At 44.9% G+C, this 22051-nt stretch overlaps 1 protein-coding gene across 1 annotated transcript in view; it reads left to right on the top strand.

Moving 5' to 3' along the window:
* CDR2 (cerebellar degeneration related protein 2) overlaps positions 1–19526 on the top strand; it is a 145640-nt gene extending 126114 nt beyond the window's left edge. Inside the window, exon 5 of the mRNA XM_069645614.1 lies at positions 17295–19526. Within this exon, the coding sequence (XP_069501715.1) occupies positions 17295–18162 (868 nt within the window). The 3' untranslated portion in view covers positions 18163–19526. The remainder of the gene's footprint in view (positions 1–17294) is intronic.
* Positions 19527–22051: the final 2525 nt, after the last annotated feature.

The raw sequence follows: 22051 nt of genomic DNA, 5'->3' as shown, positions 1-22051 counted from the left end.
TGGACGCTACTTTTTCAAACTAAATGAATAGAAGTAGAGAATAGAAACACATCTATTAGCATTGTCCTCCTTTTTTAACATCCTGTGGATAGAGAAATCTAATAAAATCATCTTTTTTCATCTATGAAGCAGCTTTTTAAGAAATTCCAAGTACCTCACTCGAGGGCGAACTTTAAAAACAAAAAATTAAACAATTTTTATTAAAATACTTTTATAGAATTGATCAACCTGAGTCTTCTATTGTGTTAATAAATTAGTAAGGGCTGGGTCATTGACTGATACTTCTCCAGTCGTGTGATGCTCCAATAAGTTGTGGCCTGTTAATTGTGCGTTTGCTGGTTGGTCCTCCATATGCAAGGTGATTGTGGGACATGCATGTGTGCCATCACCCCCCCCCCCACACTTTTAGCCTGTGACCCATGCAGCAATCTGTGGTTGTACATGTACTCACTGTGAGAAACAGAGGGTATTCTCACTCCTAAATCCCTCAGATCCTCTACGCAGGTGGCCAAGGAAAGACCATTGCTATTGGATCCCAATCCTGGGTTTGAAGAAGCAAGGGTGGATCACCTTGGTGGAGGGTCCTTGGAAAATGGAAGTGGGGTGCCCTTGGGAGAGACATGGTATCCCCTATTCCTGTTAGTGATCAACCCAACCCTTCCATCTTCATGGGCTGTTATAAGCCCATTCCCCTCATTTCTACCCATTTCACACTTGACAATACTTGGACGAAGAAGAGGCAACTAGGAACAATAAAGATCACACTTATTTACCACTCTGGTACTGGGACGAGGAATATGTTGGCTAGGAACTGTAAAGGTCAGGCATGTCCTGTTGATTGTGGTCAGGCAGGGCTGATTGGACATCCACACATGCAGCCTGTCAAGAGTGACTATTGAAGACCAAACTGAGTACAATCTTTATTTCTTGAATACCAAACTTAGTGAAAACCTCACAAAAGAGCAGAACTGTTACATACTAAGTTCTGAGGTAAAATGTCAAGTAAAACCATTAGATGCTGTATGCTAAAAATGAACAATGCTTTACATACAAGGGGAAAACAGTTGTGTTGTATCCTAAAGTGAAAGGAACTTTAAATATTGAAACAAAGCATGGAGATTACTTCAACACAGTCACAATTTCTAGATACAAAGAAGGCACAGGAGTGACAACAAACTTTAAAGAGACAACAGTTATTTGGGTGCTGAAATTAAGTCTTTGAGAAGGGAACCCTGAGACTTGAACCATTTATTGATTTGAGACCAAGGTTCTTCTGGGCGCTTGGAACTGTTACTTGGATCTTGGGGAAGGGAACCCAGAGTACTGGTTAAAACAGTATTATTCTTCACTCCAGAGAAGTAACTTTGAGACTTTTCGTTAGAACTGATGTATACTTGGGGAAGGGAGCTGAAAAGTAGCTGTAAACTGGAACAGGCTCAGAATGTTATGTTGGACACTGTTTCTTTTGGTTGCCGACATCCCTGAACATTGTATAGATTAGTTGTGAGGGCAAATATACTTTTTGGACACAGACAGATTCATTTAGTTGAACTCTTCCTTCCGTAGTTTTATTCAGGTAGGGAAATTTCACCTTAGCATAGGGCAGGTTAGGCCTTTTCCCATCTTGATATTTGGGTTAATATGTGTTTTATATTGAATCTGTTGCCTGTTTCTTGCTTCATGTTGCCTTCACATCACCCAACCTTCAGGTCCTTTGTCCTCCATGACGCGCCATGTATGCCAGCAGGGTGCTGCTCCATAGGACCATGGAGCTGTGGGTCGATCCTGGGAAGCAGGCACAGCAGTGCGTGTTGTACAGGTCGGTTTCACAGGTCACCTGGACATTGAGCTAGTGGTACCGCTTCCGGTTTCTGTAGACTTTCTCAGAGAGGTGTGTGTGGGGGGCTGGAGGGGTGGAAGCAGCTCGACATGTATGCAGTCCAGTGCTGCCAACAAATTGGGCATGCCCGCAATCACATAGAAGTGGGCCTTGGTGACATTTACCTGTGGTTGGGAGGATGATGTGCTGGCCCACCTGGCGCAGGAGGGCCTACAGTACCTGCACCAGCGTTCTGGAGAAAGCACGCTGCTATATGCCATGCAGCTGGCTCACAGAGTGCTGGAACGTGCATGTGGCAAGGAAGTGCAGGACCAACACCAGCTTCAACTGTAGTGTTATGGCTGTTCTGATGCCGATCCTGCTCCCAATGTTATCCTGGATAAGGTTCACGAGTTCAAGTATTGTCTCCCTGTTTAGGTGGTACAAGGTGTGTATCTGGCCGTCTGTCAGGGCCCATGGTGTAACCCTTGTGCGGGGAATCACAGCACGCCGCTGCCTCGCCACTTGCATCCCAATCTTCCCTCTTCCCTCTTCTCTCGTCTCCTCCCTCTCCTCCCTCTCCTCCCTCTCCTCCTCAATCTCCTCCGGCTCAGTCAGCTGCACTCTGGCGTGCAACACCGCTATGTTCATTGAAACGAGTGGCAGCATGGTTGTGCTGGGGAGTGTACATGTGGCAGGTATGGCCCTTTAGTACTGTTCCTGGGTGTATTGTGTGCACCTGTGGCCTTAATTCCCCCACCTGGGCACATTTACCAGCTGCTCCGCGGTGGCAATGTTTCCGGCATCCATTTACCTGTATTACTGGCAAGTCCACACTCGCAATGTGCCTGTATTTCTGTTCTGCTGGTGTTACTGGCAAGTGTCGGGGCTGTGTCTGCTGCTACTGTTGCCTGCGTTACCGGCGCCATTAGCACAGCGTGTGGGTATTACCGGTGCTAGTGTTTCTGGCGACATGACTCGGGATAAGCCGGCCCGATAATAGTGTTGGTATATGGTTCTACCAGCACTTTATCACCAGAATGACTGACTTGTAAGGAGCCCCTGAGTCTTTTGGTGGTTAATACAAAATCGAAATCTCTGGGGCCCCAGGAGCAAGGCAATCATTCTGGCCCTCAAGGTGTCCCTGCATTTTAATTCTAGGGCTGATTCCTGATTGTGAAGGATAATATGAAGGTCATTCTCTTCCTCAAAAATCAGGTTAGGACAAGGTTCTTAGAGCTATGCTGGCTTGCTCAGGTTTTCTGGAGCAGAGACTGGAGAACAGTGGGTTGACGGTGGCCAGACACTGCTAGAGTCCTGAACATCCGGAAGATAACCTGAGCAGGCTCATTCAAGCCCCAACAAGTGGAAATGTTCCTGCTCCCTTTCGGATCAGATCTTTCTCCAGTGGGACCGGCCAAAAGTACACTTCACTAAGACTCTGGACAGCAAATTGTGCCCAGTATTATTTTTTTGAAGGGGAGACCTGATGGGCTCCCTCAGGAGGCCTTCTCCCTCCAATGGGAGGATCAGAACCTGTGTTCCTTCCTCTCACTGCATAGATACCTCCCAAAATGGAGACTGTCTGAACTGTGCGACTGAATTGCAGCCCAACTAGTACTGGCAGTTGAACCTTGAATATCTTGCTCCTGAACATTCCCAGAAGGACCTTCTTTCTCTGAAAAAGGGTACTGATCCTCCACCCAGCCCCTCAATCGATATTCTTAATGACTGCACGAGGACCTGAGCTGGGGGGTGACGGGGGGGCAGCAAGAGGACAAGGTTCTGTCACGGATGCCAGGACAAAAGATTAACCCTCTCGACAGCTCCCTGGATTGATCAGGTCAATATCAAGCTAGATTCTTGCAGGACTTGCCTCTTTGTTATGAGTGTCTATTGCACTGCAGGCTCGGTAATGTATCCTATTCCAACCACGATATTCAGAGGCCTCACCATTCTGCTTGGGACTTTAGTGTGATTCTCCCCACCTTAGTCCACAAAGCCTTGGAAGGAGACCAATCTCCATGAAAACTGCCTTCCTGTTAGCAAACGTGTCAGATAGCAGGGCCAGCAAACTGCAGTGTTATGCTGCAAACACACATTTTATCTTTCACAAGGATGAAGTAGAGCTTCACACCATCCTGAGGTGGTATCCGAATTCTATTTCAAGCCTGGACCTTAGCTGGTGGGAGCTAAGGTGCCTTTGATCCATATCAGAGACTCATTCCCCTGGACGATATCTGTTAAGGGTGCCACCAGTGTTAAGCCACACAATATCTGTAGAGCTTACTCTTTCGGCGCCAGTTGTAGAACAGGTGCCTTTTTTGGGGAAAGGCTTTTCCTTTGTAGCATATTTGGTTAAGGTTCCATGCTGCTCATGTTAGTGCTTGTTTTGTCAATCTTGTCTTCCTCGAAATAAGAGGCTTGTTAATCTCCCACAAGTATGGCGGAACGGGGATGGAGGACATAGCAGTATCTACAAGTTAGTCACTGTAATGAGCACCAGGCTACTAGTCCTATCCCCCCTCTCCCCCATGCGGCCTGCCTCCCCATTATGTGTAATAAGTGTCTGCTCTGTTAGGGCTAATTAAAGGGCTAGCGAGTGGAACATGGACATATGCACGTGAAGATCTCACAGTGGAGGGTGATGTGCACGTGAGGATCTCGCAGTGGAGGGTGAGAGGAGGATGGACTGCGATGGCCATCTTTTTTTATTTTTTATAAACCGATATGCTGCTCTGGAGGAAAAGACTGACAACAGTAGTCACTACAGTGAGTAATATTTTCTCTACTCCACTGCACCCCAAACCATATGTTTCATGCACTACTGGACCAATGAAGGACCACAATGTCAGCAGAGGAAACATTTTTGATCCTGTTTCTTTCTGTGACCCTGATCTTTTATCCTGACACATGGCCTCCTAATTACATTTAGGTCTCGCATGACGGAAAGTGGATTTTAAGCATCATCATGTTGAAAGGGCAATGTACACATTTTACATCTTTTTAGGGTAGTGCTCTACATCCATACAGTTTTGTCCATTTTGAAGAGGGCCAACCTTTCTGTTTTTCAATCTGGATCATAGTTTGTGAAGAGGCACTTCAGCTCGGACCAATATGGATGTGGCTAGGATTTTTAAACAATTATTTAGAGCAAGTTCTTTCTGTAGGTCTGAATCTTCATGATACATGTTAAGTTTCACCTGTTTACCTAGTGATCCAGATCGCTTTTTCTCATCAGGTTATGCCATCTTCTTAAGTGTTATGTTCTCCATGCTGTTCTGTTCTAGTAAGATATTCTTCTAATTCAAACCTATCCAACCCATCCTGTTTTCTTTTTTTCTTGAGACATGTGCCCATTGCAGAGGCCTGTAGGACAGCAACATGGAATGAGCGCCACTCCTTTTGAAGGCATTGCTCACCAGAAATCTCCTCAAGGTCTGGAATGGGAAGAGGCTGGAATTTTCCAATCAACACTTGGTTACTGGTCCTATTTTGTGCACAAACTGGACATGTAGCCAGAAATTCTATAACATTGGCCTTCCAACCAGGCCAAGAAAAAGTCAGGGAAAGTAAGGTATTGGTAACACTGCGGACCCTGTGTACAGCAGAAGGTCTATCATAGCACAAGGTAAGCACCTGCTCTCGAATGGCGTCTGCAGGAACATATAAACGATGACCCTGGAAGAGTAAGCCACCATGAGCTGATAGAGCCTCTTGGCCTGAAGAAGGAATTGTATCAATATCCGGTGTAGACTGTCAAATTTGCTGTAAAAAAAGGTTGAACCAAGAAAACAAACTTCTTGTTGACCCATCCTGCCCGGCTAACTATCACCCAATTTGCATCACTCCATTCCTGGGTAAACACCTGGAAAAGCTGACCATCTGCCAGCTTAATCTTCACACTGAATCTGTTGGTTGTCTCCATGACCATCAGTCTGGCTTCAGAGCTGCCAGAAGCACGGAAACTGCTCTCCTGAACATCTGTGAAGCTGCTCTCCAACCTTGATTCCAACACCCCATGTGTCCTCATCTTACTTGATCTCTCTTCTGCCTTTGACACGGCCAACCATGCCATCCTGCTCAACCGTCTCTGTGATAACCTGGATATCACCGATCAGGCCCTGGCTTGGCTGACTTCTTTCCTCTCTGATCGACCCTCCCATGTCCAACTTGGGTCCTTCCTTTCCTCTGTGTCTTCCTGTGGTGTTCCACAGGGGTCTAACCTCTCTCCCTGGCTGTTCAACCAATACCTGGCGCTTCTTGCCCACAGCAGTGCTGCTCTCTGCCCTAACTTTCAGTGCTAAGCAGATGACATTCCTCATTTTCAGGCTCCCTTCCCTTCCCTTACCTCTTCTCCTTCTCTCATCTGTCGGTCTGCTATCCAGGAGTGGTGTGCCACCAATGTTCTCTGCCTTAATGCCAGTAAGACTGAGATGCTCCTCATCTTTCGGGGTTATCTTCAACTCCACACACTCCTTCTCTCCTCACATCTCTGACGTCTCTAAGAAGTCACACTACCAGCTGCACCTCCTAGAGGTATTCCTCCTTTCCTCTCCTTTCCCCAGAAGCTCACCGTCTCCAGAGCTCTGGTTCTCTCTAGGCTGGACTACTGCAACATCCTCTTTCTAAATCTGCCTGCTTCTACTCTCCGCCCTCTGCAACTCATCCAGAACAGGACTGCGAGACTTGTCCTTGGCCTCAAGCCCAGGGATCATATCTCTCCAGGACTGAAATCTCTGCACTGGCTCCCAGTGGCTGTGAGGATAAAGTTAAAAACCCTCTGCATTGTCCACAAGGCTTTCTGGGGCCTCAATACCTTCAACTCTCACTCTTCCTAAATATCTTCCTTCTTGAGCTCTTTGCTCATCCGCCTCCAACTCCATCAGAGTCAGTCGCTTCTCCAAGCAATGAGTTGGTGGTAGATCCCCTTCTTCGGCTGGGGCTCCCACTGGAACAGCCTCCCTGAAACTTGAGGGGAGCCAGCTCCGGTTCCAGACACACCTCAAGACCTTCCTCTTTGCTTCTGCTTTCTCTCCCCTGCTGATCTCCTGGCTGAAACTGCACTGGTTACCTGGCTATCCTCTGAGCTCGGGCCCAGGTCCCACCTCCCCCCTGCCAGTTGCACACCTGCATGGCCCAAACCACCGCCATCCCCCCCCCCCCCTCGGCAACCCTTGCACTCTGGGGCTGTCTCTGCATCCCTATAGCCCCATACCAGCACTTGACACCTGATGTCTGCTCTTACCCTGGCACTTGCCACCAGCTGGCTGCACTTTTATTTATTGTTTTATATTTATTTTACTGTTATCCTATGTACTGCCCTGCTCCCTTTGCCCCCTGCACTTGCGCAATCTCAATGTCCCCTGGCCTAGTAAGATCGTTGTCTGTCTTCCCTGTTTCCCCCTCCCTTGCCTCGTCGCACCTTGAAACACTTGTGTATAGGCGCGTTATAAATGCCATATCATATCGAAGAGACGCTCTGGCAAAAATGCAGGTCCCGACCTGTTCCTATCTTTGTCAGCCAGCATCAGCCAAAATATTTTGCATGCCAGGCAAATAAGTGAGAAAGATCAAATTGGGCAAAAAAGAAGGTTCATCGGGTCTGTCTGCTATTCCTGCAGTCATATTGTTGGCGGGCCTGTAGGTTTTGATGATTAGTCCGAAACTCCACAGGAAACTGAGCCCCGAGCAGATGTCGCCATTCCTGGCAGGCCGCTTCCAGAGCCAAAAGTTCCTTTTAAAGAACCAAATAATTCCTTTTGCTAGAAGAAAGTGTCTTAGAATAATAAGTAAGGGGGTCCACCTGGTACTTGTAGCAATATGGCTCCAACTGCACCTTCTGTTGCACAAGCTTCCAGCACGAAAGGCTTACAGGTTTCTGGTTTCCAAAGAATGGGAGCTCGGATAAATTCAGCTTTAAAATTCTGGAAGGCTGAATGCGCTGACACAGACCATTTGAATGCAACCCCTTTTTGAAATAAGTGCGTTATGGGTTGTATTTGTTAAGAGAAATTGGGAATAGATGTACAATAAAAGTTTGCAAGCCCTAAGCACTGTTTGACTGATCAAACCTGGCACAGGCCATTGAAGTATTGCTTCCACCTTCCTCTGGTCCATAGCAACACCCTAAGAAGAAAGGTTGTACACCAGATAAACAACATAGGAAGATTTAAATGTATATTTTGAGCTTGGCTTGGAGCTTGTTCAGGCGAAGATGTCTTGAGACCTCAAGACATAGAGTAGTATTCTTGGAATAAATCAAAATATCATCCAAATACATGATAGAAACAAAAAGCAAGTCTGAAAACAACTGGTCCACAAAACGTTAGAACACAACAGGGGCATTGAACCAAAGGGCATGACCCTATATTTGAAAAGTCCAAAGGGAGTGCAGAAGGCGGTCTTTCACTCATCACCTCTCTTTATCCTGAACAAGTCCAGCTTAGTGAAGATATAGGCTCCTTGCACGGCTTCAATGATGTCTGAGATTAGGGGTAAGGAATATTTATCCTTTAATGCTTCTGTACGGGTGCACAAGTAGACGCATGGCACAAAGGTGGCATGCTTGTTGGCACAAACCTTTAACAGAAAATAAGGAAGAATCCTACCTGTCCCTATAACTAAGAGGGGTTTCCCTGCCTCACACAAATGTAAGGATATCAGATTGTCCGTCAAAAACAAATAGCCCACTGTCATATGTTCCTAACCTATTTCTGTCCCTTACACTTCAAAGGAAATCTATAAAGTATGCTATACCCTGACTCCAACAGGATGACTCCCTTCTTCGAGATGTTTTTAAATAGTTCATGAATGATGGGAGAATATCCTTCCCCTAGCTGTCATTTGGCTTTTCCCTAGCGTTCCATAGAGGTGGGGACGTCGTCTCTTCCCCAGACCTTTTTAGGCGATGTGTTTATAGTTCCAAAACAAGATTGGGAAATTGTCTGCCTTTCTCAGGCTCTTTCAATTGCATTAATTTTGTCTATCTTTCTGCCAAAGGATGGGTCTTCCTTCCCCACGTCTTCTCATAACGTGTGCCAAAGGATCTCTTTCTCTTCCCCAGGTCTTCTCTTGACTTTTGTTAGAGCATCTTTCTCTGCTAGTTTGTTCTTCTTTGTTTTATTCTGAAAGGGATACACTCCCCTCCCCCTCCCGGTCTTCTCTTCTCATTATCTGGGTCTCAAACCCTTTTCTCAGTTCTGTGAAGTCTCTTACTTAAGCCCGATTCACTATTCTGCCAGGCATTATCTTGCATGTGCAACTCTGTTTCTCAATATTTGGGTACAAGACCCATTTCTCAGCTTCGTAGTCTCTCTTAATTAGGCCCGGTTCAGTATCCTGCCAGGCCTCTCTTCGGGTCTCTGTGGTGTGTTCTCTCACCCAATATGTCCTCAATTGATCTCTGCTTGGTCCCACTGGGATGAGGAAGATGATTCTGCACTTCCTCCCAACCACAGTCTGGGGGGTGGGGGGGGGGGCTTCCCAGTTCCCCTCGTGTACCTTTCAACTTCATCCACAAGGGAATTGGTCCATGGCAACACCGGTAAGCTTCCCCATGGCTATCACATTCTGCTCTCGGCAGCTCCTCCATGCTGTTTTCTCTCCGCACGTCGGGTCCCGCCTGGATCACTCTGATGGCTGCTTTCTCACCACTCTGTCGGGTTCCCCTGCCTTCGGTTAAGTCTTGAATCTTCTCCACCTTCTTGGTCCTCAACTTCCCGTTCCAGGCGTTTGGGCCTGCAGTGCACCCTCTCTGCGTGGCTTCGCTGCACCGTGCGAGCAGAGGAGAGTACTTCATCATTTTTTATGGCAGATTGACTCTCAAGCCTCGGATAGCTACCGTGCTTGTATTGGATCCGCAGAGGGCTCTTCATCGCCCTGCTCTTCATGTTTGTACTTTTGGACTCATCCATAATCACTCTTCCTTGTCGCAGTATTGTCTACCTGATATACATGGCTGCTATGTATGAGGTTATTAGCAAAAGAAAGAGGTGATGGAGAGGGTTGGGGTGCTTGGGCCCTATTCATGTTGTTGGGTGAGCGATGTCTGGCAGCATGGTGGTGAACATACTGCATGTCCCTTGATAGTCTTCACCTCTCCCATGGAATGCTCCTGCTGAATACCACCGCTAGGGGGACTACTGGGTAGCAGCCTCACCTCCCTCGCCACATGGGAAGTGTCCCTCTCCTAGGGAGAAGTGACGACCCAAGGAACTTGTCACACTTCCTTCTCAGTCCGAGATATTTGCATGCGTCCAAAAGGTATAGAAGCATTGGGAAATAATTCAATAGCACAGTCTTCTGGTTTGTGCGGCGGCACGGCTGTTTAGATGGCATCTGTGAAAACGTCCCCAAAGAATGCATATTCTGTTGGTAAGGTATGCAAATTGTATACAGTGCGCATTTCACTAGTATCAGATTCAGTTATCCAACAAGGAAGCGGTCCTTGAGACAATTCTTAACAGTAATTCGAACCAAATTTGGGTTGCCAAAACCATAAACAAATCAAAAAACAGCTAACGCCAAAAGTTAAATGCGAATGGCAATCTATGCATAGGGTCATGGAATACACGCGGGCATACGCACTTGTTTGAAGAACTTCCAAACGACCTGAAAGACATAGATCTACTGTGTCTTCAGGAGACATGGCTAATGCAACCTCCGATCGCAGATGGTTTTGAGATCGCCTTCAACCCAGCCATAAAAGGAATCAAAGGACGCCCCATGTCCGGAATGGCAATCTTTGCAAAAATTGAAAGCAAAGTTCGCATACTATCTGCAACCAACGTGTCCGCGTACATACAGGTATGCAAAATTCAACTGCCTGCGAGCCCAATGAAGAAAGTAAAATATATATTGGCAACACCTAGCCATAGATCTTGACCGATTCCTGGAAACCATCTCAGAACTCATCTGTAACAGCAAAAGAAATGACAAAGACACGCATATTATTATATGTGGAGATCTTAACATAAACTGTATGATTAACAAAAATCACATTGCCCACGACAAGAATGAAACAAATGCCCTACTAGCCGCCAAGCGCTGGCTGTCGGAAATGAAGGCGTGGAATCTCCACATGCTGAACGGGCAAACAACAGGAGATATGCCCGCTCAACACACTTGGCGAAGAAATCACTCAAGATCGACAATCGACTATATGTTTGCCGATGATTTGTTGAGGTGTGAAATATCTCACCTAACCATCATCGAAATGGAGTCCAGCGACCATTGTATTCTAAAACTATATCTGAAGCCACATAACCGTGGCCGTGAAAACGTCTTGCCAAAACTTCCTCTCGAAGTTGGACCAGGTCGTAATCGGCTGAGACTCAATGCGAACAATGTGAGCTCATTGTGCAAAGCACTGGGAGAAAAACCAGTGAAAGAACAAACTGAATACACAACTCTATTGGAGACCTATAGAGAAAAAAGATCTGGTAAGGCAAAAGCAAATTTCAAACAGGCACATGTTTGGGACGCAGAGCTGAACCTAAAGAAAAAAAACCTGCAAAAATCCTTAAGACTGCTCAAAAACAATGGAGTCCCCAGTAATCACTATAAGGCTAAACAGTTGAAACAGACTTACAAGAACTGGCTTATCAGTCACAAACATATAATGGTGCAAAGAGACGCCGAACACATGATGAAAGCACTTGCAAATAGGAACACCAGCGACTTCTGGAGCTACCTGAATAACATCTCAACCCCTCAGGGTGCCATCATAAAATCCATGATCCCAGAAGACATATGGGTAAGCCACTATGCAGAGGCCTTTAACAACAATTCAACAAAGACCATAACAGCCTCAAGTCAAGAGCAAGAATGGTCAATTGTAATAAAGAAAGAAGATATACACAAGAATATCGCCCGATTGAGCACCTCAGGAGCACCAGGCCCAGATGGCCTAACAAACCAACATTTGAAACAATTCCCTGATTTATGGGCAGAATTTTGTTACTCCTTATTCAGATCAATAATACAGTCGCGAATGATTCCCTCGTCCTGGAGGAGTGCCATTGTGGTACCGATCTTTAAAAAGGGTGATCGAACAGACCCCAAGAACTACAGGCCGATAGCCCTGCTTGACGTAATTGGGAAAATCTTTGCGGCGCAACTTCAAATCCAACTACTCAAATGGATTAACGACTCTAAAAGATACGATCCCCGCCAAACAGGATTTGTAAAAGGAGTCGGCTGCGGGCTGAACCTGACTATCTTAAACTTCCTGAAGATGGAAGCCATTCGTCAAAACCGGAAGATCTACGTTGCATTTATTGATCTGTCCAGCGCCTTCGACACCATCGATCGAGAGCTGCTATGGACTAAGATGAAAAAATGGCACTGCCCGGAGAAACTGCTCCAACCCATAAAAGATCTGCATTCTAACACAGAACTCAAAGTAAGGTTGGACTCTGGTGGAACACTGAGTAAACCTATAAAAACAAATCAAGGTGTGAAACAAGGCTGCCCGTTGGCAGCCACATTATTCGGACTATTTCTGTCCGATATTGGAGAATACCTTGAAGCTGTCACATCATTCCCCCCAAAAATCAATGGGATGACTGTAAACTGGGTGTTATACGCAGACGACATTGTAATATTGGATCAAACCCCAATTGGCCTATCCAGGAAGCTCGTTGCACTTGAGGGCTACGTAAAAGAAAACAAATTGAAAATCAACTCTGCAAAGTCAGAAATAATCATCCTCCAAGACCTCACAAGAAACAAAAAACGGAACTTAAAAAGTGCTCCGAATTGGAGGCTGTGTAATGACAACCTGAGATGTGTGAAAAAGGCCAAGTATCTAGGAGTCTGGTTCAACAGCAACATAAATGATGCCCCCTGGACGGAGATCATCATACAAAAATGCAGACAACTAGCATGCCAAGGGGTCATCATAAATAAAAAATTCGGAAAATTCTCCTTGCTACCAGTGCTAGCTCATTACAACCAAAAAGTCACTCCCACGCTCATATACGGTGCGGAAAGCGCCCTAGGCGCCTCTGCCACCTTGTGGCCACAGTTGGAAAACCAATACTGGAGACGAGTTCTGCACATACAGAAAGGAATCTCGAGTGCGTGCGTCAGATATGAACTAAATCTCATCTCCTTGCAGGCACGAGTGCTATGGAACATGCTATCCATCTACCGGAAAATAATCACAGAAGACTGTACTCCCCAGTTTAAGATCTTACAGGAAGCACTTAAAGGCAACCCTGAAACCGTGCTGTGTAGATGGGCAACTGGTTGCAATAATCAGCTAAAGCAACTCGGCACGGACCAACTTACACTGCAAAATAATCCAACACTCGTAAAGAAAAAACTATGGGAACAAGACTGGTGTCAAACAGTGGATGCTCGAAATCGCCACAAGCTCTTTGACGACGCACCCATTGAAGCTAAAGACCGCAACCAGATGTTGCAATACCTGATAAAGACACCTAATGCTCGACATAGAATGATCTATATGAAATTTCGCTTAAACCTATTCAATACAAGAGTAAGCCAAGCGACAAGAGCACGAAAAGTAACAGCTATGCTCAAATGCCGCTTTTGCGAGAAACAAAATGAGACTCTCAAACATCTTACATTGTACTGTGAAAGCCTGAAAGATCTTAGATCTGTCCATTTAGGCCGCCTGGTACTACAGTATGACACTTTATGTGGAGAGGACCTGTGGCGCAAACTCCACAACCCCAGGGAAAAAGAAATCTTTGGGTTATCAAATTTTTTACAAAATCTAGAAACTACTGAAGTTGGATACGAAAGATGTAAACTAGTGAGGCCCATGATGGTGTGTCGGAGTAGCTGCAAAGCGAAACAGGGGAAAATAAAACAGCAGCACACTGAGACACTGCCGCATGAACGAGAATTGAGAGTCTAGAAGTGGCTGCTAGCTGGTTTCTAGTAGCTCCACAGACTAGCTCCTCTTCGCGGCTTGGGACCCTCATGGCACTTCTCTGACACACTGTGGGAGGGGCATGGGATATCTCTTTTCAAAAAGTTTTGTATAAACTAAATGAAATAAAAAAAAAAATAAAAAAAAATGTACCTCCAATCAATGTATAAGTTGTTTTCTAAGCGAAGGGATGCCCAATATTACTGGGTAATGAACAGCCCGAATCGAATTGTAGGTTCTCAAAGTGCAAACCATTCCAAAACGACACAGGAGTGGTTTCTTGATGCACTAAACCCGAACTCAGGAGTTGTCCATCTACTTTTTCAATGCAGGTTTTTCATAGATATGAATCCCTTATTGTTTAGCCCACTGTTGATCCATGAACAATCAGAGTAGGAAAGCTTATAGTGTTCTTTTCGTCGAGATGGATAGTAGCATGCAAAACTATTGACCTGGTATCACCATCCGGATCAGGTTGAGCAACAGAATATATGGGACCTTCTATCTTCTCCCCGGTCAGGATTCCACTTAAAACTGGGAGATGGAGTTTCTCCAGCATTGGATCTTTCATCAATTCACATTCTATGAATATTCCCCGTCAGGCTGGGAGTCCTCAGTAACAGAGCAGTTTAAACTTTAACTGAAAACGCATGTCTCTTTTGTGCTCTAGTGTTGCCACTTCCATGGTACATAAATATTCCTAGCATTCTGCAGCGGGATCTTTCCTCATCCGTCAATGGCCCTCGAGCGGTACCGATTTGCATAGGTTCAGATTGAGCTTCTGTTTCTTTTTGTAGTGTTAAAGGAAGTTCCATGGAAGGTCTAATGGACAAAGCCCTGCTCCGTCCACCTCTTCTTTCCTGGAGGCGATAATCCAACTGTTGGACAAGGGTAACCAGATAAGAAAAGGATGCCTGTCGCACCACATGCACTAATTCATCCTTTAATTCCTGTGTCAGTCCTCTTCTAAATGTAAACTGGGTTTCATCAGGCCAACCTGTTTCGTCGGCAAGCTGTTTAAATTTGCTCACATAACTAAGATGTCCATGTTGCCTTGTGCAAGATCCAACAACTCTTCCTGCGCTATGTAAGCAGTCTCAGGCCGTCAAAACATTCTTTGCACTTGAAATAAAAAAGTATCACGATTGTTCAAAAAGGGACTATTGGTAGTAACCATAGGTTTAACCCAAGCCAGAGCGTTGCCACCCCCTTTTATTTTACCATAAATACACCACCTTAGCACGATCCGTGAAGAATTGGTGGGGACGGAAGGCAAACTGAATAAAGCAGGATTCAATTAACTCTTTAATTTTTGGGTGACCGTCATACCTCAAGCCCATCCCGGTATTGCCATAAACAAGGGGTGTATTTTCTCTGGCCGCCATTGCCTGACGTAAGGCATGTTTTTCCAGTGTGTTGAGCTTGCATTTCAGCGTTCAGCCTTTGAACTGAATCTACTAAGGAATGTATCGGTTCAATATCTACTTATTTTGCAAACTGGCGCTGTCAAGATCTGTCGATCGTTCTTGTACGGATGTCCATGAAAATATCAAATTGAGAAATTACTGCATAGTTTTCTTTAATAAAGCGGGGGGGGGAGAACCCCATGCCCCCCTCCCTTCTCCCCCACCCCACACGTATATTTAAAAAAAGATTCCCAACATTTTGTAAAAAAGATAGTCATTTCTCAGTTCAATATTTTACTTTCAACCATTTCTGCGGCAGATACCAGCTCTTATTGATACTCTGGAGCACCTGCAAGGGTCGGCAGCTCTTGTAGTAGAACGGGTTGAACAAGTGGGGTCTGTTTCGGTAGGCCATTTATACCAACTGCCAGAAAATCCTCTCGCCTTCCCCAGTGCAGTCCACAGCAAGGAGGAGGGGATAGGGAAACCCTCTTGGGGAAGAAAATCCACTTGCAATGCGGTGATAGTCAAAGTTCCAAGAAGAGCGGGTGAATGTAGTGAGCCGTCAAGATTCCAATGTATCATGGAATCATGAGTCTTTAGCCATTCTTCAAGTAAAAAAAAATGTGCAGTGTGGAGATCCCCTGTCTAAGCTCAAGCTGAAGAAATGATCTGTTGTCTATATAGCGCTTTTGCCAGAGCGCTTTACATAGAACATATTTACATACAATATCAACCCAACCGAAATTGGTACTCCTTTATTAATCTCGGAAGGATGAAAGTCTGAGTTGGCCTTGCCAGGATTCGAACCTACGACCTTCAGATCACACACAGATCACAGCAGTGAGCGCTCAAACCGCTGAGCTATCTTACTGGCAGAATACTGAATGCTTGGGGAGGGAGGGGGCTGAACTGGAGTGATGCAGGGGTCTTGGCTAGAGTTGTCGTGTGCCACCGACTTCTCAATTCCCTCTGCAATGCTGGTTCCCTTCACTTATGTGCATGGGAACCAGTACCCCGCGGGGTCCTTTTTGTTTTGTTTTCTAAAACATTATCCTCTCAGGAGCGGGGGACAACCCCGCTCCCCTTGTTCACTATGACACCGAATGGGAGGTTTGTTCAAAATGTTCAGCTGTCCAAAATCATACAGACGAAATTCGAACAAATCTACCATTCTTTTTTTTTTTTAAACCAACATTTCTGCGGATTCCGTTTTAGCTCACTGGACCCTAAAACCTTCACAGAGGAAAAATATAAATTTGCATTTGCAGATCAGTCTGGTCCCACATTGAATTGCAGTACAGTACTGAGAAAATTGTATATTTCCTCTTTTGTTCTAAAAAACAGTCCCAGACCAGCATTTTGACTGAATTATGTAAATGTTAAATCCTGGTTCTTCATTGTGCATTTCTATGCCTTGACATGCTTATTCACTTTAATCTCTGAGTTGAATTGAATGCTTGTTTTCTCGATATTTAAAAAAATTGCGAAAAAAGCCACTTAAGAAATAAAAAAGGCTACTTTTATAAAAACCTATTAATTGTTTAAGGTTGTTTTCTCACCTTATGTTAGGGATCCACTGAGCCTGACATAAGAAACCCAGGAAGGTTAAAGAATTTACTGCCCTAAAACACGTGCAGTACCCTAAACTTTAGAGGACAGGACCACCCACTGTGTATATATGTACAGTACCGAGAGGCCAGCCAATTCTCCTTTGAACAAGAATACCATCAGCAAACACAAAGACATGCTTTGGCTTTGTTGGCCCTCATCAGTTAAGCTGAGCCCCTGTAAGGCACAGTGAGCAAGGAGTCCACATCTGGATTATCCTTAATCACTTGGGGCAAACCCCCAAAATACTTTTTAGTTCATGCTGTTGGCTATGTTACATTTCCCCTTTCTGTTCCCCGTCATGAGCTACTGAATACCTAGCTACTCTAAAGGTATCTTTGAATTAGGAGATTGTATATTGGAAATAAAGATTGAGCGTAATAGGGTGTGCACTATGGGCTACTTTTTTTTTTTGCCTGAGTAAAGATGTACATCCTTAACACCCATATTTTGATGAAGTTGTTTGCGTGATATTCCCTTCTAAAGGGAAATCAATAATTTTTTTTCTTCAAACTATGTTCTAATATTAACAATTATTTCCTTATTTTCGCAGGTACTTTGTCTATGATCCTGTGTTTGCAGAGAAAATTACTTCACTTCCAATACAGCCTAGTCCTCTGGAGGATGAAAATGAAGGATTAAGGAAAACGTTGACACTGCTGAAAGCTCAACTGGGCCTGGAAAAAAAGAGACGAGAAACCATGGAAGAAGAATACAATCTAATCGTAGGAGAGAACTCTGAACTCGAGCAAAGGCTGTGCGACTCTCACATTTACAGGGCTCGAGCAAAGGAGCTAGAAACCGAAGTGGCTGAAATGCGGCAAATTTGCCAATCTGAGAACCGGTTTAGGAGTACCATCGAACAACTAGCCCCCGAATCCTTCATCACCTTTCGAGAGCCTTTGTATAAAGAGCTGAGCATGAGTTCTTCAGAGGAGTTCATTGCAACAGTGCCTGAACTGGACAAGGAGGCGTTCAAAAAAGGGGAACAGTTTCTCAGCAGCATCACAGCAGAAGAAATTTTGAATGTCCATGAAGAAACCTGCGCTAGGAGGGCTGAGGCCGTGAAGCAGAGGGGCATATCTCTGCTCAACGAAGTAGACGCACAGTATAGTGCACTCAAAGTTAAGTATGAAGAACTTCTTCATAGGTGTCACCTCGATGAGGATTCCTTAAGTCACAAAGCTGTCCAGACTTCAAAATGGTGTTTGAAAGACCATGTCGCTGGCACCTCCCAACTCGCTGATGTTTCAGACAGCAGTCGGGTGTCAAAGACCTCCTTGGCTACTTCACCCTGGAACTCTCAACCAGAATACAAAGCACTTTTTCAAGAGATCTTTAACTGCATCAACAAAACAAAGGAAGAGATCAGAGAACAAAGAACAAAATTCAAATATGTTTCACCCCCTTCCTGTCCCTGAAATGATTTCAAATTCGCGCAAATGAACTTCGCTTTTCAAGTTCAGTATTCTTTGTCAATCCAAGTTGGGGGAGGGGAGGGGAGGGGAGGGTACATGGCATGATTTGCAGTCACAGGAAGGTATCATGTGCATCTGTGCGGCCTGAGTAGTAAATCACTGGCAATGCAGAGAACCAAAATATTGAGCCCAGTCTTTAACGCTGTCCCGGTATGAAATGTTGTTTTGTATTCTTTAAGAATGTGTTTTCCGGTTCAGTGTACAGTTAATGTTTTCTCTGGCGTGAAAATGAACTTGCTAATGTCGCACATTCAGTTGTGGTAACTATCGTCCTTCATGCAGTTTGCTATGTTGCACCGAAACATGCCGATGCATCGTCGTTGGATGAATTGACATTTTGCTCCTATGGACATTACTCCACTGAAAAACAGTGTCTTATTGCCTTCAATTAGGGCTGCCACGCAGTCCAAGGAAACCGTTCTTCCACCATCACAAACTCCCCATCACCCCCCCCCCCTTTAAGGGGGAGGGAATGTATAGGGGTTAGACACTTCCGTCTGGTTATTTTTCGTTTTATGCCTGCTGTATTGGAAACCATAAAACTACCTCACTTGGGTGGCATTCATACTCCCTTTCGGTTACTGTCATTTTTCCCCTGAAAACATTGGTAACCAGCCACGTTTTTATCTTGCTGTTTCTAGGTTTAGGAACACAAGCGGTTTCACTGTACAGGCTGGTGGTTGGGCATACACAAAGCATTTGGAGACACATACTGAAAGAACACGTGGTTGCAGCATGATCTTTCTCGAAACAAGTTTTTAAGGCACAGCACGTGTGAGGGAAAGATGGAGAGCACAATTATGAAAGCACTGTTAAAAAGTTCATCATTTCATATGGTGGATGAATGGGTATGAGGGAAATCATCAGCACGGTGAGCAAGTTCTACAGCACAGCAGGTGTAAGGAGTGATGGATTATGCCCCATCTCATTTGGTGATTGGCTTAGCTTGTTCGGCTGACCCCCCCCCCCCCTTTTGTATGCAGCACCTGCGATACCCGGAGGTTTTATAGCCGTATTTCCGCTTTCTCTGGAACAATACTGCTCTACAATGGACACGTGTACAAGCACAACAATATGCGGTGTATACATTTAAAGCAATTTAAAAATAGATTCATTATATAAACTATATAGATATATGTGTGTATATATGGAAAAATACGTTTCTGAACTGAGTAGTTTAGTAAAAACAATTGTGCTGCTTTAGCATTGTGAAATATATGTACTTGTTCATGCTGTCTTTCTCACAATATGTGTTAAATGTTTTCTTACTTTCACAAAATAAATGTATAGGACTGCCTTAAATCCCACAGGAATGTTTCGTTTTTGTGTATAAAGTGAACCGACAAATAAGAAAATGTATCATCTGATTGGGAGCACCTGCACCGCAGATGGAAACAGAAAAACCTTCCAAATAATGGCATCATTTTAAGACTCTCGAGTATCCTGCGTTACCACCACCGAGTGTGCCTCACTAACATTCTCCTCCCAGTTCTGTTTTTTTTTCTTGCTGATTTGGTCTTTGGGAAAGGGCTTACTGAAAGAACTTTCTAAATGTGTGGGGGTTTTTCCCCTCCGATTCTCAAGCATTGCCTCCCTTTTCCACGCGTTGTTGTGCAGCGATGTGGTAGACCGTTCTTGGCGACGGGCCTTTAAAACAGTAAATTACTACACCCAAATTTAGACGGTCAATGAAATCATGCTAACAAAGGGGCTGGTATTGAAGGCCACATTGGATGCAATGGCTTCTGTGCTAGGATGGGGATCGCCAAGTTGTCAAAATATGTACCAGTAGGAAGGTTGCACCGTCCTTTCAGTTCCCACCAGTGCCTTTTAACAAGAACTGTATTGTGGCTTAAAGCGATGCAATGCCTCTTGTGTTCTCATTGTTCCCATGGCCTTTTACATGAGGGTGGGGTGAGGGTCCACATGCGGCGTTCCTGCAGGTCTATGGACAAGCGGGAACACCCCCTAGGTATGCTCATATTTGACAATTCTGTTTACATTAGGATTGTGTAGGAGTGCTCTGCTATGATTGTGCGCCAACCAAGCCTCACACATTCCCGTAGAATACTTTATTTTTTATTTTTTAAGGCCATGTTGAGCGTTAACAATCATTGTTCTCGAGCAGGGGTATCCAACTCCAGTACTTTGAAGGCCGCAAAGCTGACGGAATCCTGATTTAGAATCAATATATGTACATTTATAGATATTATTCTGAAAATTCAATACGTTTCCAGCCCTTGACGCCTGGAGTTGGACACCATGTTATAGAGTATAGTGGAAGTTGTTCAAATGTGGACAGGGGTGTTGCTAAGGGTAGGAGGCATTTGTGACAATGTTTTCCCTTCCCTTTACTAATTGCATGAACCTGGAATTGCGAATGATGGGGCAAATTCGGATTCATGGATGTAGTGACCCTCGGTAGGAAACTTTTTACAGGGGTCCTGTTTAAGGATTACCATATGCAGGCAGGATTGATTCGGCTGGCTGCTTGCAGGTTACACATGGCAAAGAAAATGACTTACAATACCCACAATGTAGAAGCAGTCTGGCTCCCTCCCCAGGCCCGGCCCGCCCCATGGTTTCTTGTCTGATGAGGGCGTTGGACGTGAAGCACGCAGATGCAAGTCTTTGTATTCTGTAGCACCAGAAAAATCTGTTTACCTTGAGCAAGTCTCTGAATGTATGCAGAGGAGTACTCCGGTGTTGGTACCAAGCTGTGTTGGCGGTACCTGAACCTCAACAAAACAGGTCCCTACGGGCACCTCGCCTATCTCCCTTGATTCAGAACTTGAGTCCATCACCTTCTAGAGTTCTGGCACCCACAAATTACTGCCATACCAATCTGGCTCTGTCTTTTTGGTATCAATCTACCCAAGTCCCTCAGTCTGCCAAGCTCTTCTCTGTGCATCAGTCAAAACCCATCAAGAGGTAAGGGTAGGGTTTCTTAAGGTCTGGTGTACGGTTCAGTGCCTGAGCCTATGTAAGGTGTCACTCTTATTAAATACATTTTCTTGTGCTTATGACCACAGAAAAAGGGAGGAACACAGTCCCTATTCAAAACAGTTACTGGTTAGACCTCTTATGCTTTCTCCTCTTATTGTCCTGTAACAATCACCATCAACAATATCACTTTGAACAGAGTGACACAAAATGACTACCGCTCTGCAGGAGTACGGTGATGAGTAGTGGCATACTCCGCCCTACACTATTACCAAACCAGCATTGATTTCAATCATAAAGGTGAAATGTGCACTGTTCAACAGGTATACTTCCTTCACCTCTTTTGGTAATGCAGGGCGAAGGCAGCCTAAGGGTGTGAACTAATGCCGTAATACAAACAATAGTATGGGGGTACCAAAATAAGTGTCTATAAAATTGACCTTATTGTATTTTTAATTGGTTGTGTGCATTGATAGTTTTTTAGTAAAGACTTGCCCATTTAACAAAACACAAAGAATGTAGACTTTGAAAATAAAGTGCACTCTGCGTTAATAGGCAGGGGGTGCTTAGCCACAAAATGTCAGCAATAACGGAAATTTTCAAGGATGTGGTTTTAAAAGACAAGAAGGGAGGCATCTTAAGTTACTGTGGTCCTTTTAATGTGGACCAGAGCCTCTTCAACTACCTTCTCTCTGTCTTCGGTGGCTCTGGGCACTTTCTTGTAGATGAAGTGGTGTTGAGACAGTGGAGTCGTGTTGATCCAGTGGCGGGTCAGTGTAAAGTTAGCTTTGAAAAAGAGCTTCCTTTCGATCGAGTTGGCACTCAAGATGGTGCGAGTCTGAGTAGCAGCTGCTCAAGTCGGCGCTCTGATCCAGGTTTTTTTTTGGGG

Source organism: Ambystoma mexicanum, chromosome 2p, assembly GCF_040938575.1.
Source record: "Ambystoma mexicanum isolate Mex_15411 chromosome 2p, UKY_AmexF1_1, whole genome shotgun sequence".
NCBI classification, from domain to species: domain Eukaryota; kingdom Metazoa; phylum Chordata; class Amphibia; order Caudata; family Ambystomatidae; genus Ambystoma; species Ambystoma mexicanum.
Note: the sequence above shows the minus strand (reverse complement) of the source record. Positions and strands in the feature narration are given on the sequence as shown.